Source organism: Harpia harpyja, chromosome 23 (assembly GCF_026419915.1).
Source record: "Harpia harpyja isolate bHarHar1 chromosome 23, bHarHar1 primary haplotype, whole genome shotgun sequence".
NCBI lineage: Eukaryota > Metazoa > Chordata > Aves > Accipitriformes > Accipitridae > Harpia > Harpia harpyja.
In genome coordinates, this window is record NC_068962.1 from 14,895,251 (window position 1) to 14,913,919 (window position 18,669).

The 18,669-nt window shown below is 35.8% G+C and overlaps 1 protein-coding gene across 5 annotated transcripts in view; it reads left to right on the plus strand.

Moving 5' to 3' along the window:
- ZFC3H1 (zinc finger C3H1-type containing) overlaps window positions 1-18,669 on the plus strand; it is a 43,543-nt gene that overhangs the window by 13,475 nt on the left and 11,399 nt on the right. For all 5 annotated transcript variants that reach the window (XM_052774257.1, XM_052774254.1, XM_052774256.1 and 2 more), the window contains exons 9-24: window positions 456-620; window positions 4,371-4,508; window positions 4,939-5,057; window positions 5,396-5,542; window positions 6,620-6,794; window positions 6,985-7,113; window positions 7,835-8,383; window positions 8,467-8,576; window positions 9,859-9,990; window positions 11,072-11,193; window positions 11,752-11,853; window positions 12,227-12,343; window positions 13,229-13,412; window positions 15,192-15,378; window positions 15,851-16,042; window positions 18,047-18,284. In XM_052774257.1, coding sequence (XP_052630217.1) covers window positions 456-620; window positions 4,371-4,508; window positions 4,939-5,057; window positions 5,396-5,542; window positions 6,620-6,794; window positions 6,985-7,113; window positions 7,835-8,383; window positions 8,467-8,576; window positions 9,859-9,990; window positions 11,072-11,193; window positions 11,752-11,853; window positions 12,227-12,343; window positions 13,229-13,412; window positions 15,192-15,378; window positions 15,851-16,042; window positions 18,047-18,284 — 2,806 coding nt within the window. The remainder of the gene's footprint in view (window positions 1-455; window positions 621-4,370; window positions 4,509-4,938; window positions 5,058-5,395; window positions 5,543-6,619; window positions 6,795-6,984; window positions 7,114-7,834; window positions 8,384-8,466; window positions 8,577-9,858; window positions 9,991-11,071; window positions 11,194-11,751; window positions 11,854-12,226; window positions 12,344-13,228; window positions 13,413-15,191; window positions 15,379-15,850; window positions 16,043-18,046; window positions 18,285-18,669) is intronic.

An 18,669-nucleotide genomic window follows, 5' to 3' on the forward strand; every position in this document is an offset into this window, starting at 1 on the left:
GGTACTGAAAATTGAGTATATTCAGGGGAATGGGCATTTTATTTTCTGCAAAAAAAAGTTTATTATTTATCAGCTGTCAGTTAGAAAACGAGACACTTTGTTTCAACCTTCTAGCAAAAAGAGTTAGGAGATGTTAACGGTTTTGTTTTTTGTTGTTTTGTTTTTTTGGAGTGAGAAGCAAAGTTTGTGGTTTTGAAAATTTGGATTGTTTTTGACCTCATTAAAAGGTTGCGGATCTTTTGCGCTTGACCTGTGAATGACTGGCATAGTCTTGTGTGCCTTTTTGATATTATTGCAGAATTGTGCGAATTGTCTAATACATTTGGATAGTTTGCCTAAATCACAGTTCCATGTTCCAAAACATGTATGGAACAATCTCATTTATGGTTATGTCTTTTAAAATAGCTGTGTGTAGTGCGTATTCTTATGACCATATTTTTGTTTTATTTTGTTAGGAAACTTCAAGTAACAGTGGTCCACCTTCCCCTCCTGTTCCAGATAATTTGCACTCTGTGCCAAGAAGCAATCTGTCCGCTGTCAGTATTAATACTGTGTCTCAGCCACGGGTACAAAATACAAAGTTTGTCAGAGTACCAAGGCCTCCACGTGCAGTGATCACAGTAAGGAAATATTGGTGCTTTCTGTTTATAAGACTATGAGTTGAAGTTGTCCTCAGTTCAAATGAACAGCAGACTTAAGGTTTTTTAGTGATACAGCACAGAATGGTGGAGCTTCAATTAAACATTTGAATTACTAGTAACTTTGATAATCCATATGCTTCTCTAGAAAGAATTTGACACTGAAGTAAGAATTTACATCTTAAGAGAGCACCAAAACATGCCAGCACTCATCTGAACTAAAAGAGACTGTAAATATAGTTCAATTAATTTCTTTGCTAGATTAGCACAGACTAAAGGGTGCTGTTCAGTGGTAGCTGAGCCAATCTGATTGCTGTTTGTTGTCAAAATAGAGCTGGTCTTGCTCTTTCTCCTGCTCCTGGCTGAATGGCATCTCCCTTCTTTTAAACTGGGGTCTGGAGCATCAGTCCTGTTGCTTAACTTATTTAACATGCTAAACTGGTTAGAAAACTAACATTGGGGGGGGGGAAAAGTACTTTTCCTTCTAGGGGGAGTTGAATTTTTTCAGTGAACAGTGTGTGGGCATCAGAGCTAGCGCAAAAGTGGTGGCAGATGGCATGTCTGTGCAGTGGAAGACAGAGGAGAGAGTATTCTCTTTAGGCAGCAGACTTTGTTACGTTAGCTGAAGCCATATTCTGTAACTTGACCTTCATTTAAATGGTCATGGGAGGTATGTGAAGCCAGCATTTGATTTGTGATGTCTGCAATCTCCTTGGATTGCTGGAAATGTGTTATAAAAACATATTTGCCTGTGTTATGCCAGACTGGAAGCCCATATAATCTACTGTTCTATTTATGGCAGTGAACCATACAAGGTGGATAGTTTGTGATTATTTTAACAACACATCTTCAAGAGCTTGGTTTGTTGTACCTCTTTCCCATGCAGATTCTCTAATGAATAGTGTGATTGAGTCCATACCTTTGCCTTTCTGTCAGTGGAGGGTGTCTCTAATAAACTAATTTTTTTTTCTTTACTAAATTTGGAAGAATGTATGGTATCTTTGAGACTATTACATCACTATCAAATCTAGCTGTAGCTGGCCAACAGCTTTCTTGCTTATAAATACAGGCTGTATGATCACTTGGTTACCATGGCCATAATGGGGAAAAAAAAAAAAGCTTAAGATGGTAGAGACCCGAATGTTCCTTTTTTGGTCATTTTAAGGCCTACTTTCCTTTCTGTAGCAAAATTGTGCTCTTAAGCTTAAAGTGGATGTATTTTTTCTTTCTGTACCCATATTCACAATCTACTTTAAATTCTAGATGTAACCAGAGTAATTGTTCAATTTGGGCATGCTTACATCCTTTCTATAATAATTTCACATTTACTTAAATTTTTGAGTGTTCTTATGTTTAAATACTAGATCTCTTCTGAAAAAAACCCCTTACATTACCATATATTCTATTGTCCTGAGATTTCATTAACTGCTGTCCCATAAATGAGGGAGAACATGTTACTAGGGAGCTGTTTGTTTGTTTTAGTAACATGATAAATGTCTCTTTATCAGCTGTGCTGTTGAAAGGCATTATGTAAATGTTAAAAAACCTGCAGCTGAAGTTCAGTGCCTGTTGCTAATGATGGTTAGCTTAGTTAAAGCTGACAGATTAATACCTTGTATTCAAATCAGCTAGCTTGGCTAGTGTCTTTTTTACAAAAATGATTATAGAAACAAAGCATTTTGCATTTGTTAATAATCTTTTTAAATAGCTTGGGATATAGAATATTTATATAAAAAATAGCTGTGTGTTTTAAAGAACTTGCTGCCAAATAATGTTCACAGGAGACTAGTCACAAGGTATTTCTGTCCTCTGTGAAAACAAATGAATATGAAAACAATATCAATTACTCCTGTTAGTTTAAGCTTTTGAAAACAATTTGTATTGAATGCTTATGATTTGTTTAAACTTTTGTAGTATTTGGTATTTCTTAGTAGAGCCTAAAAAAAAAAAAATTAACTCAGGAGAGTTTGATTTTGACCTTAAAAACTGATAGTTTTTCTGTGAGCATTGCTGGATATATCCAGAAATTAAGAAAGGTGTAGAAAATACGAATTCTTCAGGCTTTTGAAATCTAATTTCATAGTTTTGGGGGCTTGGTAGCTTTTGAATGTTCTGAGTATGCTGTACCATATTTCAGAAGAGGTTTTAAATTTACAAACCTTGGGATTTCTTCTGTTGAGTTGAGGACCTTTGCATAGTAAAATAGCCTACAGATATTGGTTTGCTTTTTCAATGACATCTTGTAATCCTTTTTCAAAGTAGTCATGGACACTCAGGGGTCTGTTCACCACAGACTGAAAATATGTCTTAGAATGTTATGGAGAGATCCTGCATTACAGCTGCAGTTGAAGCTAATTTACTGAAGGCAGTGTGATGGTAGTTGCCTGGTGTTACTTTACTGATTGTTAAATGTTTTGCTGAACCACATCTGAAAATAACACTTGGGAAAAAACACCTGGAGAAAAGCTGACTTTGACCCTCCCCACTATCAGCTTTTCCCCTAGAAGAAAAATGGGAAGGCAGTTAGAGAAAGTTTACTCTGCACAACTGTGCCAAAAGCAGCTTGGCACCAAGAGCCAGTGACAGGTAAGGGGTGTATTGGGCATCTGAATATGAGGAGATGGGTGGGGTGTTGCCTGACTAATTCAGGTTTCCATAGAGCTACAGCCAGAGAATATTTGTGAGGAGAGGACCAGTGCCTTGTTCCATTTTCTTGCACCAATATAAATTGGATTTTCACCTACCTGTGCTATGGCAGTGTACAAATGATGCAGCTGCAGTACATTCAGAAGTAGTAGATATGATCCTTATTTTAAGAACTGTCCAGAAAGAGAATATAAAAAGAAATGATTGTGGAAATTGGGTATTTTTCATTTTAAAAAGTGGGGTTTTTTGTGGGGTGTGTGCTTTAAAAGGCACTTAGAGCTTTGAAGAGGTCCTGTCCTGAGGTAAAGGTTAAATGTATAACTGTATAACTGTAGTTGTTGAGACTTGGAAGAGGGGAAGAGCAGTCCTGGAAATCTGAACCGAGTTGCTTCTTTCCAAGCTGTAACTCCAGAGCATTTGAGGTTAATCTAAATTGTCTGCTTGTTTCTGCATCTTTCTTTGTGCTGGAATTGGCAGTCATCTGATCTTCAGTGAGTTGTTTCAGTTAGTGATGGTGGCAAAAAGTGATTAATTTTGTTCCATTTGTTCTTTATTTACTGTTGGTGTTCTGCCAGTTTAACTGCCTGAGCAGCTCACTGTAAGGTCAGCTAAGTGTAACTGTGGGACAAGAGGCATCACAACTGTGTGGCAGAAAGATGAGGGAGTTCTGGTATGTCTGGCACAGCATTTCTAATGCAGGCTTGATTGATTGTTACCTCTCAGTTACTTAAAATTGCTTGCAAATGGGGGAAGATAATTTTCATTACAATTCAAATAATTTATGAAGGGGAGGAGTCAAAGGTTTGAGATCTGTGTGCTGTGACCATGGAAATGTAAACATGCTGCAGATACTTGGGAATAGGTTGAAAAAGTTGGAGTACTTTTCATGTTACAGTATCAAGAATGGGTACAGTGTCTTGCAGTGGAGATGCACAAATGCTTAGGGTTTTTTTTCTTACAATATGGAATTCATGTGCCATGATAAGAAAAGAAGTTAACCTCCCTCTTCTTTTCTAGTAAATATGTACTCAGCTGTATCTGTCTCTAACTTTTTCTTGTATAAAACTTCTTTCGTTCTCCCCACAGCTTCCAAAACACAAGTCTGTTGTGGTTACGTTAAATGACTCGGATGATAGCGAGTCTGATGGAGAGCCATCTAACTCAACTAGCAGTGTGTTTGGAGGACTAGAATCTATGATAAAAGAAGCAAGGAGAAATGTTGAGGTAAACGCTATCAGCATTTAATAGGTTTATTCTGTAATGACTTTGCTTTGTATATGGAATTTAAACTTTAGAATTTGGTCAAGAAATATTGGATTACATCAGAAATGGGCAAGAGTGAGTACATTACTCCTGTCTGGACCATTACATTGTAATTTGAATTGGACAAGCTAATTAAAATGATTTTTTTGGTTAAGGTGGCATCCTGAAGATCGAATTTGTAATATATTTTGGTTTCATTTTTTCAAATAAAATTCAATACATCTTTAATTACTAGCAAAAATAACATTGGCTTAAAAGATCTTATTAGCCTTGAACAGCTTTAAGTTTGTGCTGAAATGCCTCTTAAAAATAGTAGTTAATAGCTGTATTTAGTTAATTGCTGTATTTTAAACTAGTGTGACTAGTATTGACTTGAACCTTGTTGTAACAGGCCTCAAAAATCAAAGCCCCTCCAAAATCAGAAAAAGAAAATGATCCAATGAGAACTCCAGAGGCTCTACCAGAAGATAAGAAGATAGAATACAGGCTCTTAAAAGAAGAGATTGCCAGGTACAACTGAGCTTAATTGTTAATGTAAAATGTATATTCTTTGTAGTCCTTTACTAGTCTATTTTTGTAACTGGATGGAAAAATCTGAGTTTGAAAACCTTGTCATTACCTTCAAGTTTCCCCCCCACTCAATTTTTAGTAAGGCAACATAGGAGTCTAAAAGTCCTTGGATTTGAACTGGCTTACAGTAGTTGATTGCAGTTGTGGAAAGTTTTTTTTTCTTTTAACTTGAAATCTTGTCCTGCTACTCTTTTGAAGATTTTAAAACTATTGGGAGTACCCATTGAAATGAATGTTGAAGCTACTGAACATCTTTGCTTTTAACATCTCTGTTTTAGTCGTGAGAAGCAACGCTTAATTAGGTCTGATCCACTGAGGAACAATTCATCGCCTGCGAATTCTGATGGTGAAGTTGATGGAATTGGGAGAATAGCAGTAGTGACAAAACAAGTAACAGAAGCAGAAGCAAAGCTTAAGAAAAACAGGTACATATTTTGCTGTTGTAAGTCCTACCTTGTTTACTTAGCAGGATGAAACTAGTAAATAATCTTTTTGAATGTGTAGCATTTAAAGTACAGCAAATGATTGGTTTTCTGTTGTCTCGAACTATTCAGTCTTGAATTCTATTGCTGTATAAAAGAAATTGTGTTGTAGTGCCAGTGTGGTGTTTTGTAACTTTGAAGTATGATTGTCATGCTAACTGTTCTCAGCTGTGTTTGTTGAGTGACTAGAATATCAGCTGTGCCACCTAATAACTCTGAAATACAAAAAAATGAGTGTGCTTTTCACTGCTCGGTACACTCTGAGGGTAGCATGTTGCAATGGGATATGCCTGATACATGTAAATGAATGAGTGCTTCTGCAGAGTAAGTATGCTGTTTGAAGCTTTTCCTTGTATGCCTTTTCTCTTTTAGCATGCCTCTTCCATGTTTCTCACCCTTCTTCCGTGTTATTGTGGAAAATTTAAGTGCTTTGCATCCTTCTTTTCTGCTTCCGTTGCCACTTGATTATTTCTGTGTGGTCTTGTGAACAAACTGGTTTGTGGTCAGACATTAACGGAAGCACGTTCTTCCCTCCTCCCTTTATTCACACTTGTCTGTCTAAGTCTTTATCTTGCTTCCTTTAATGCATAGCTTTTTATATTTAATTGCTCTGCTGTTGTGCCCTAATACTATGGCTTGTAGCCTGCTAATGTGTTTATGCACCCTAAGGAAGAATTGGGTTGTTACTTAGCAGAAAGCAAGAACATGTGTGTTTTGCATGTCTTAATGTTAAAAACAGTATTAAAGATATGCCACTTGCTTACTTTCCCCATCCTCATAACTAGAGTGTTTTCATCTGCTTTATACTGACATGCTGAACTTGGGTTACTGAAATTTGCTGTATGTACTACCGGTATTTATTGTCTCATGGATGTTAAGACTATCTGGAGAACTTTAGAATGTTGTTTGTTGATAAGTGAAAAAGAGCTGGGTTCTTAAATAACTAGGGTTTCAGAGGAACAGCAATAGCTCTGAGAAATGTTTGGAAAAAATTGTGTTACATGGCTTTTCTACTTTTAGACTTCTATTGATGAAGGATGAATCTGTCTTGAAACATTTGTTGCAACAAGAGGCCAAGAAGAGAGAGAATGTTCGAATTGCTGAAAATAAAATTAACAAACTGGCTGAACAGCTACAAGCAACAGAGAAGATCTTGAATGCTAATAAGATGTTTCTCAAGAAGCTTCAGGAACAAGTAACTTTAATTTTGAAATGTTTCTGTTTCCTAGAGCTGGAAGTCTTGAAATTGGAAGCCTGATATTTGGAGGCAGTAGGCTTTCTTTGAATTAATCATTAATTCCCATGTCTTTTCTAATTATATTTTATTATGTGGTCATATCTGAAAATTTGCATCTTACTGTAGTATTTTTTTGTCTTTTTTTCAGATTCATAAAGTTCAGCAACGAGTTACAGTAAAAAAAGCTCTGGCATTAAAATATGGGGAAGAACTTGCTCGAGCAAAAGCAGTAGCAAGTAAGGAAATTGGGAAACGAAAACTGGAGCAAGATCATCTTGTAAGTCTGTTGCATGCTTTTAAACCATGCTGTACTTGAAAAGCAGCAGCAGTTTTGATTAGGAAACTTAGTTCAAATGGGATTTCAGGAAAATAGGAAACCATTTCAAAAGCACTGCAGGAATCTTCCTATTGGTTTCCAGTATTTTAGAGAATTCAACAGAAAAAGCATTAAGCATTTAAAAAAGAAAACTGTTGAAAGCCTACATTTCTGTGCCAGGGAAATGTCACTAACAGATAAATAATAAGAGGAGCTATATGGCTGTGAAGGAAGGAAATACTTTACTGTCTTTAGACGTCACTGATCTTGTTAAAACTATCCAGCGAAGACACTGAAAAAGGGGATCTGATCTTGTTTTGAAAAAACAAAATATAGAAAAACAAGGCTAAAACATTTTTGTAAATTCTTCTTTTTGTGCACCCCCCCACCCGACCCCCATATACTTGTTTTATAGCTCACCTTTTAAATGTGGCCAGAACTTCTGTTGAAGCCGCGTACATGATGTAGGATAATTTTTATCAAAAAAACCTGCAAACCTGCCAGTTGAATTGTGGCAAACTTTTTTGTGGTTTTTCTGCTGTTTGTTGAAAATTTTCTGGCAAGGGTTTAAAATGTTTTCATAAACTCTGAATTAAATATCTTGCCCATGTTTCATTTTACCTCCTGTCAATAGATCAGTAAATGTGAAAATGAAATAAAGGGAGTCTTTTTTTCTTTTCAGCCAAGCAAAATGTTGAAATTGGAGAACTCCCCTGCATCAAGTCCAAAAAAGCATTCAGCAGAATTGATTGCACTAGAGAAAAAACGACTACAGCAACTAGAATATGAATATGCTCTAAAGATTCAGAAATTGAAAGAGGCCCGCGCACTTCAAACCAAGGAACAATCAAATATTGCAACTCATGCAGAAGAGGAATCTGAATTTGCATTACCCCAGCCATCACTTCATGATCTTACGCAGGATAAATTGTCTTTGGACAGTGAAGAAAACTACTTTGATGATGAAGTTCTGTCTAATTCAAACCGAGAACGAAGGAGATCTTTCAGAGAATCTAATTCTTTCACTAAACCAAATCTTAAACACATGGACACTCCAAAACAAGAAACTGTAAACAAACTTTCTAAAAAGGCATCAGAGGAGCCTGAGCTGTTCCTTGGGTTGAATATTGATGAACTGAAAAAACTTTATGCTAAAGCTGACAGCTTGAAAGAGCTGCTAGTGAAAAGTACTGCCTTTATAGTACCTAAGGAAGATCTGTTGTGTGGTCAGGTAAATGCTTTAAAACTAAGTATGAAGGTTGTCTTTACTAGGTGGTATTGCAATTGCTGTATATCTGTTTATCTGTTTCCTAGGAAATTTCAGTTGATGTGGATTTTGTTACATCGCAAAATAAACAAACTGAAGTGAAACCATTTCCATTTGGACCGTATCATAGTCCTCTTCTAGTATTTAAATCCTACAGGTATGAAGACTCTAGTAGCTCTCTGACTTCTGTGTATATGTGTTTTTATTCAAGTATTCTTCACTGCTCTTCCTTGATACCTAGGCATGCACAGAAAGACAAGTTGCAGTGAGAAACTTGACTATCCTGAAACACTTTTGTCTAGTTTAGGGAACCTAAGGATTTTAGTTACTTTTTCTGGTATGCAGGAGTCCCTTGCTTTTGTGCAGTACCCTGCTTTTGCATTGTATTGCATACTATTCCCTGCAACTGGGTTGTTGTTCAGTATAACTGAATTAAAAAATAAACATTTGAAAACAGGATTTTTATATCCAATATGAAGTGATCTGAAATCCAGGAAAAAAAAAAAAGTGTATTTCAATTATGCAGTCTTTAAACTTGGCTAGGTTTTATGTTGTTTTGAGTTGAGATTGAACCAATCACCTATTTTTTGCATTCCTGCTCAGTGGAAAGAGGCATGACCACAGTGATTGATTCATCTTGACTTAAAGTAGACACCTGCAAGTGAAGTCAATTTGACACATCTGTCTTTTGACTAAAGAGAGCTTTGTTCCTACATATTAAATTTTAGAAAATGAAAGTCTGGAATTTAAACTGGGACAGTTGAATCCTACCATGTGCTTCAGGTTTTTTATTTCTGTACTCTTAAGTAGCAAAAGGTGGAGGATGTTATCTTTACAGGAGTATTCATTTTAACTTCTTGTAGGTTATGGCTTCAGTTCCTTAAGGAGCTAGAAATCCCAAAATTGACATAGTCAAATGTTAGCTAAAGACTTAAAACAAGCATTAGTGTGCTCAGCTCAGACTGTTTTTTGTTTGTTTACACTTTATAAAATCTGGTGTGGATTTTTTCACTGTTTTTTCAGGTTAATCTTTCATGGTTCTCTTTATACTTCTATTTGACATTGATCTTATGCTGACTAGAGCATGAGTGCATTTTTTCTAGAACTAAACTGAAATTCAGTTTCAGTAGTTTGCTTTCCCTACTGGGTCATTACTACACTTCCTGTTTTTATATGAACTAAGTTCTGCACCTAAGGGAGAAGAGAATTCTGGACCAGAATCGGTTTAGATTGAGAAGTACTATTTTATTCCCTCCCTCTCTCACTGTTTTCACCTTCCTCTTAACTCATGTGTTAGCGATGCTTCTGATTAGTAGCAGGGTTTTGGAAATAATGAGATTTAATACAGAAAAAGTGATTATTTTTTTAAATGTTTTGTTTAGTAAAACTGATGTCTTACCTTGTACACTTTGTCACAATAATTCACTGTTTCATTTTAGGTTCAGTCCGTATTTTCGAACCAAGGAAAAACTGTACCTCAGTTCAGTAACATATAGCAATATGATTGAGCCAAAACAGTGTTTCTGCCGTTTTGATTTAACAGGCACATGCAATGATGATGACTGTCAGTGGTGAGTTCTTTTTAGTTTTGTTTATTTGAACTGAACTTCTAGATGTCTGACTCAAAGACCAAAATAGGCATGTTTTTCATTTCTTTAAAAGGTCTGGATTTATGATCCTATGCGCAAGTTCTAGATAAGAAAGTTTTTTTTAATACCCTATTGCAGATACTTGGTTGGCAGGAAAAAAACCCTTTCGTCTAAGCCATGAAGAAAGGAGGCTCTTTAGATGTAAATTTAGAAAAGCAGTATGGACTGTTAGAGAATATTTCACCTTTTGGTTGCCTTGTAATTCAGATGGGAGTCCTCTTGCTTTATAGCTTCAGCATAACTTCAGACCACCATGGAACCTCAGGTAGTGGTTGATACTGTTAAGCACACTAGAATTATATCGTGCTGCTAACCAAAATAAAGCATGCACCAAATACTATGTGATTATGTAAAAAAAAAACCCTATTGAAGTAGTGGAATTCCAATTTTCTGGGAAAATACTGGCTATGTTTGTTTCTTTGAAGCCTGGTGTTATATTAAAAACAGTTTGTTAAAATCTACTGCGCAACTTGTTTAAAAAGTTCGTACAAGAGCTAATGGATATGAATTGGTCAGGAGTAAACTCAATTTGGAAACTTCTAACTACTGGAAAAATACAATAGGAGTGGACTTCAGCTCTCTTTTTTGCCCTTTTTGGTGGCAGATAGCTTTTTGGATCAGCTTTTAGCTGTTGCTGTCAAACCATAGTTTGAATCTTTTAAACACAAAGTGATACCTAATTCTTAAAACTACCTCGTTTGAACTGGAAAGTTCTAAATACTGTGGTTTTGTGTTAGTGCGAAGCAAGTGGGTAGAGGTTGATTTTAAAGAGTAGGGCTATAGTGAAGTAATGAAGACTAGGATTAAGTTACTGATGCAGGTTTAAGTTTAGAGAAGACCTAGACATATTTAACAGAAATTTCAAAGTAGGCTACAGTGTTTTCTGTGGGTATGATTTTCTTTATGCCTCACCCACCTGTCTACTAAAACCAACTTTCTAGTTATAAGACTTATTAAATTCTTGCTGTGATAAATATATTAATTGCTTATTTGTTTGTTTTAGGCAGCACATGAAGGATTGCACTCTTAGCCGTAAGCAGCTGTTTCAGGATATTCTGTCTTACAATTTAGAACTGATTGGCTGTTCAGAAAAAAGCACTGATGAGGAAATCAGCACTGCCACAGGTTCTTAAGAGTCTTTTGCTCACTTTTCTATACAAAGATTCATTTCTGAAGGGAGTGGCTTTCGTTAAAAGCTCTGGGTGCAAGGACTTTGATGTAAAACAACATATAAGATACAGCTATATGAAAAGATAGGTTTCTGCAGTTGTCCAATTCAGTCCTTTGTAGTGGGTAGTTACCTTGGTGTCTTTACAGAAAGAAAAAAATCATTGATCTGTGGAACATTTCACTTGGAAAAATAAAGTATCCCTGGGATTCAGGGAATCAGGGAGCAATGGGCATGGAATCTTTCCCTCTCCCCTTCCTCACTTCTTTTTGTAACTGCTGGACTGGTTTGTTTCAGTGGAGCTGGAATTTTATAACAACGCTGTTGCCATATAGGCAAGTTGCTGAACAGAACTTTTTCAGTTTTTAATTTCTTTGTTTTAGTATGTTAAGTTACCATACCTCTTGAAGCAGTCATATTTCATGAATTCAGCATAGGTTGAGCTAAATTGCTGTTAAGGTACATATCCATTTTCATTTATGCGTTTACTTAAGATACAAATATTCTTGTTTCAGAAAAATATGTTGAAAAACTTTTTGGTATAAACAGAGACCGTATGTCAGTGGATCAGATGGCTGTTCTTCTGGCCAGCAATGTCAATGAGAGTAAAAGTCACAGTAAGTACCTTGGTAGATTAAATACAATGTAAACTTTTAAAAAATTATATATAAAATAAGTACCTTGATGATTTTGTAGAAGAATAATTTTTTTGTTGTTGTTGCTTAGTTTATCTCTGTGTTATAAATTCTGCTTGTGGTAAAATAAAGGCAGCAGAGTTTGTTTTAAGGCAATAATATAATAGTTTTGGAGTCCAATTTGGAAAAGTGACTTATGCACTTGAGCACAATAGATTTTAAATAAGTAGTGTTGAAACTTATACACTTGTGTTGCACTCACAGAATGTTGCTATCTAAAATCTTTATTAGCAAAGATGTTTTAAGCTTGAATACAGAAAAGTAAAAGAATTTCTACTACTTTGCTTGTTTACAGCACCTCCATTTACAACATGGAAAGATAAAAGGAAATGGAGACCAAAGTACTGGAGAAAACCTCTGTTAGATAGTAGCAGCAGTGAAGAGGAACAGTTCGTTGGACCTATTAAATATGGTAATCTCAATGTGTGGCATCCATTAAAAAGAGTACTGGGGGGAAATACCTGCCAACCTCTTCCCAACACCTGATTTTTGAAGTGGTTCTTAAGAAAACCAGCGCTTTTAATAGCTCTTGACTTCATATTTCCTGCATGCAAACTTTATTTTGCATAAATTTCTGGGTAAAGTTTGAACTGAATTTGTTGTATTTAAGGAAAAAAAAAAAAGTGTAACGTGTGACTGGAAGTTAAGGTAGAATTTCTACTTACCTGTTCTTAAAAGGAATATAAGGAACTATTTCCCTAGAATGTTTCAGCTTTGCCCATAGACTATTAGGATTTTTTTAATTTTTATTTTTCCCTCCCAGAACTGTAAGCAGTAAAACTTCACATGTTTGGTTATCTTAAACTTGTACAGAGATAGTATTTGGTGTTGAGGTCAAGAGTTAAAAAAAGCTGCTGTTAAACAGCATTTGAGACTTGGAAGCTTGCTAGAGCATCAGTACCCCGACAGTGTTTCACATGTGACTCATTCAAGTGGGAGCTTTAGGATTTGTTAGCAAATCCTGTAAAAAGGATTTTTAGAGACTCAGAATTGAGATAAATTTTTTTGTCAGATGTGTCTGTTTCCTAATGCTGCCTAATGAACTGCCTTAACTGGTGTCTGTTGATCAAAGCAGCCTTTTACTGCTATTTATTTCTTGCCTTTGCATTTTAAATATAACCAGTTTTCTACAGACTACACAGTTCTAAGTTTTAGGGGATATTGAAATAACTGTGTTTTGCTCTGGTCAATGGCTACACTTGAAATATATAAATGCTACCCCTTGTATGATTTCTAATTTTACAGGTCACTTCTGTTTTGAAAAGAAACATTTTTTAAACTTTTTTTTAATTTGCAGCCCATCCCACAGAACATAAAAAAAGAGTTCCAGCTCTTGATGCTGTGGTGACTCCAGATGATGTCCGGTATTTTACAAGTGAGACTGATGACATTTCCAACTTGGAGGCAAGTGTCCAAGAAAACCCCTGTGATGTACAGCTTTGGATTAAACTTGCATACAAATACTTGAATCAGAATGAAGGGTAAGTCTGATACGTTTTAGACTTCATTTTGTGCTTTACCCATGCTGCTATGATCAAGTTTCCTTTCTGATGTTAAAGAACTTTCTTCAACAATGCCACAAATAATTTGTTACTTAAAAGCAGGTTAAAAAATAGATTAGATTTCCTACTGTATGCACTATAGCATGTGAGTAATAAATTATACTGACAGTTTATCTTTAGGTAGGTTCTGATTCAGAACGGAAGTTGATGGAAAGTAGTGTGGGAGAAATAATTGTTTGTGTTTGAAAAGTGCACAGCCTAATGTATTTCCAAGATTACAGTGGAATGTTGTACTTCCAGTGATAAAGCAGCAGACCAATAAACTCCAATCAGTTTCTCCTTTACAGAGTGAATGATTGTAATAATGTTTGAAATTACTTTTATCAGTTTCTTATGAGAACAATTCTGCTATATGGTTTTATCCCTGTAGAAGCAGTCCGGTTAACACTGACTTTCTTATTTTGTAATTTTTTAACTTTTGGATTTCTAAGTTTCTCTAGTTTCTGTTCTTTTAAATTATTCTGCAGCGTACCATGTTCTTATTGGCAATCAGATAATTTCAGTAGGAATTCTGTCGTGATGGTTTCATTCTAGAGATTGACTTCAATTTCAGTAGTGAGGTACTGGCTTAAGCAGCTGCAGCAGGGAGGAAAGGGAATGGGGAGGAGCAGCTCTCTCTTAAAAGTCTTGTGTAAACTGTGGGTAATGGAAAATGTAGCAAAAGATCAGTTTAGCTGTATCGATAGCTGCCTGAACACTAGAAGGGATAGAGTTGGAAAGGCCAGTACTCGAAGAAAACGCTACCAGCAAGTGGCAGGGTGAGAAGAGCACACTTTCTAAATATAAGTGTGCCTGGAAAAAGACCAAGAAAAGAAGGGAGAAAACCTAATGGAAGACTATGCATCCTTTTCTTAAAACAGCCACCTCCCCCATTCCCCCCACCCGCCTCACTACTCTGAGGAAACCGAGTGGTTTAGTAGGTGGCAGTGGTGATAGAAGGGGTTGGGAAGGCTTCAGACTTATCCATGGTTAACTGTGTTAGTTTTGTTTTGGGACATGTGTTTTTCCTCTCATAAATGTCTATGCAAAGTAACTTCTAAAGATGTTTTCAGAATAAATGCAACCTCAGAAGCTTTCTGTGGTTTTATGGAAGTTTGTTTATGAATTAAAGCTCAGCTCTGTGGTTTGCAATATAGTCAGTTGAGTTACTCTTTTATCACTTTGCTGGTATCATCTCATGATAGTTATCTCAAAAAGTAAAATCTTTTTTTTTTTTTAATGGTTTAGAGGCAGAGAAAACCTCCATGACATGCATAGTAACCTGAAATAAAGGCTTGTATTTGACTGTAGAAAGTAAATTAAATATGTAACAAAAACATTATTTCACTAAGCCTTTGAAATTTCTACTTAAGTTTTTAAGTCTCTATGATGTTAATGCCTTTATATGATTGCAGCTTGAGACTTCTGCTTACAGATGAATCTTACCCATTTTCCATTAAATTGGACTCCTATTTGAATTGGCACTCTTTTCCTAGAAAACTTCTTTTTCCATGCACTGTGATAATGGCACCTAATAATAACAACCTTTGAAGGATGAAAACTTACTGAAACTTTGAAATTTTCATAGTAAAGGACAGCACATGTTAAAAAAAAATGGCTGACTGTGTGTCACTTCTAATTACAAGCATCCATTTTCATATTTGATATTAAGTCATAATACTAACACAGTTGATGTGAGTGCTTTTTTAATTTTTACAGCTCATCATCTGAGTGTTTAGATTCTACTTTAAATGTTTTGGCTCGAGCTCTTGAGAACAACAAAGAAAATCCTGAAATTTGGTGTCATTACCTCAGACTCTTCTCAAAAAGAGGAACCAAGGAGGAGATACAGGAAATGTGTGAAACAGCAGTGGAATATGCTCCCTCTTATCAAATCTGGTGGACAGTAAGTTAAAAAAAAAAAAGTTTTATGTGAAATGTTCATGTAAGTGTGCATTTTCTACTGTAGAAAACCAGTACATATGACAGGGAAAGTGTGAAACGAAAAATACTACAGGTTTTTGAAAACTCAAAAGTCGCTCAGAAAATGAAGCGATTCGAAGTTCTGTTTGAAAGATATTTGTAGAAATCATCACTTGTCCTCAGGTAATAAAAGTTATTTAAAATGAAGATGTTACATTTGTTATTTTTTGTTACTTAAGCTTGAAAAATTTAACTTTGACTATTTGATCTTTAATACTTAAACAGTATTTTTTGAGTTTTAATGTGAAAATATGGTTTGAGGGAGGGAAATATGGTTCATGGTAAAAGACATTATCTGAAGTTTGTGCTTCATGTGATTTTAAACTTTAACCTAGAAGCTTTACTATTACTATTATTATTATTATTATTAATTAATAATAATTATTTTTCTCTAGTTTCTGAATTTGGAAAATTCCTTTGATGGAAAAGACTATGTTTGTGGGAGGATGCTACAGTTCCTAATGGAAGTGACAGGGGGAGAAGAAAATCCAAATCTCTTGTCCTTTCAGCTGCTGGAGACTCTCCTGTATAGGGTTCAATTAAGCCTGTTTACAGGAAGACATCAGAATGCTCTTGTTCTGCTGCAGGTAACTTCCAGGTTACGACCCCAGGAATTGTCTTCGTACCTTCAGCTTTCTAATGCCTGTGACTCTCATAGTGCCAACTTTTGAAGAACTGTTCCTTCCTTTATTTGCCGAAGGAATTCTCCTAGAGACTTTTGTTTTGAGATACGATGCCGTTGTAAAATTTGGGTATACCTTTGGGGTTTTTGTTACCTATTTTGCTTTGCTTGTGTAGCTAATAACGTAGACTACTACATCTCAAAATAATTCCCAGGGAATTGCTTTAGTACTTGATTTCTTGTAAGCCATAGAACGCTTTTTCTGCAGTGAAGGGCCTGTGAGTAATGTATTGCCTCAGGTACTGAAATGTTTATTGCTGCAGAAATTATCAAACCAGTAGTTCTTGGGAAAGAACATAGCATGATGTTACCTAACAGCACTGCCCTGCTCCAAACTTTGGAGACTTGTTAAATCAGACTTCATTACTCCCATGAACTCCAAAGTCATAGAGTTATCTCAGGCTTTTATTGTGACTGCAGAAAGAATTTAGGTCACTGTTACTGTTCTGTAGACAACAGAAATGGTGGATGAAGGTGAGAAATCGTCCTGCTGGAGGTGGGAGCTGCTGGTAGTTTTCGGTTGCAAGTGTTTTCATTCCTACCGGCAGATGGCACCTCTTGCTTGCTACACCATAAAACATGGCTCAGCTCCGTGGTTTAAGGCTGTAATGGTGTGGGGTTTTTTTTTTTTGTAGCTCCAGTTTAAATAGAAAAGTGTAATGCTGTGTTGACTTCCTCCAAAAGCTATTCTAAACACAGCAGTACTGATAAATGTAACTCTGCATGTTTGACTGAATGAACAAAGAGAACAGAGGGAGAAAAAACTGTGTCAAATTGAGATGGAAGTCCAGTGTGTATGGGAGAACAACATGGGTTGGTTTCCCTTACCTTTCCCCAAAGCATCATCACAAAACCAAACGTTTTTTGGTTTTTATATTCATCTGAAGTGTGTAGTTGAACAGAATGTCTTGGGGAGAGATTATTTAACCATATTTAAGAGAAGATAATTTCTAAGTAAATGCTACTTTAGAGTAAGTAGCAATGTGTCTCTTTGAAACTTGAAAGCAAATTTTCTGAAGTAAATATTTTGAAGGGTGAATAAGTGAAATGTTTTTGAAACTTCAGTTTTCACCTATTACAGGAGAAGTGTCTGCTGAATTTTGCCTAAATTTGCAAGTACTTTCATTCCCTTGAAAGTGCCTTCTATTGACCTGCATTTGTCCAGAAAAATGTTGGCGTGTCACTAGCCACGAGATTCTGTTCTGTTTTAGGAGCAATTGTGTTTAGACTTTGTCTAATTGCATGCTCTAATGATTTTATTTGGGATCTGCCAATTTAACTGGGCTATTCTAGTTTTGCATATGACTGGTAGGGAAATTTGAAGCAGTATCCTTGTTCTCAGTAACGTTTCCAACACATTTTTTTAAACAATGTCTAGAGATGGTGATGCTTTCAGTAGACTTGGATAGCTGTAACTTAGTAGCTGTAGAACTACACTTAATAAAAAAAAAAAACAAACCCAAACCAATGAACAAACAAAAAAACCCCATAAACCACAAAACCTGGTAGAATATAAGAAGCTGAATTCAACTTCTAGATGAGTTGTCTCTAGAGCTAATGTATTATTTCTATGCAACTGGAAGTAATTGTCCAAGAATTAAGCAGAAAAATGGAACACATGTTGGGAGATGCATGTTTTCAAAGTCTATCTCTGTTCACTTTTCAAAATAATGATCCTCTACAGTTTTTCTAAACCTGTTACTAGAAATTATGCATGTGATTTGAATATAGTCACACATTCACATAAGCCAACTATAATCATGACTGACATAAAGAATTAGTTCTTGTCTCTTCTATGGAAAAGATTTGAGAATATTAAAACTTGTTCTTCCTATTTCCTTTTCGCATTCTTAGATCTTAAAGATTTTATGGTTGAAATAATACATTATATTTCTTTTAACCTTTACAGAATGCTTTAAAATCAGCAAATGAAAAGATAATATCTGAACGCCTTACTGTAAGTGACCGTTGCTTGGCTTGGCTGGCTTACATACATCTAACTGAATTTGGCATTCTCCCAGTCAAGTTCTATGATCCAGCTAATGTCAGTCCTTCAAGGGTCGTGAACAAAGAGCCATTTTTAATACCATGGCAAACAGTTCAAGATGTGAAGACTGATCCTGATACGCTGTTAGCTATGTTTGAAGGTAAGATTAAGGAGGTAAACTACTTAATACATTACTCGCTGCTTGTAAATCAAGAAGTATTCTCCAGCTTTTAGAATTTCAAGGCAGTGCAATATTGCTGATGACTTAAGTCATTGGGATTAATCCAGTGAATGTTTCATCTTGATTTGAACAGAGCAGTGAGGAAAGTCAGTGTTCTTGGGTACTTAACACACACTGAGTGTTTTATCTGTGGTTCAAAGCTATAGCTTTTTCTCTGAACTATGATATTCTATCAAGATAAAGACCAGTGGTTTGTGACAGTATGACATTGCTAGTTTTCTTGGGCTTCTGTTGTCATTCTCTCTCTTACCCTCCCTCTGCTTAATGGGATTTGTCTATTGCAAAGTTACTTTCCTGGAAGATG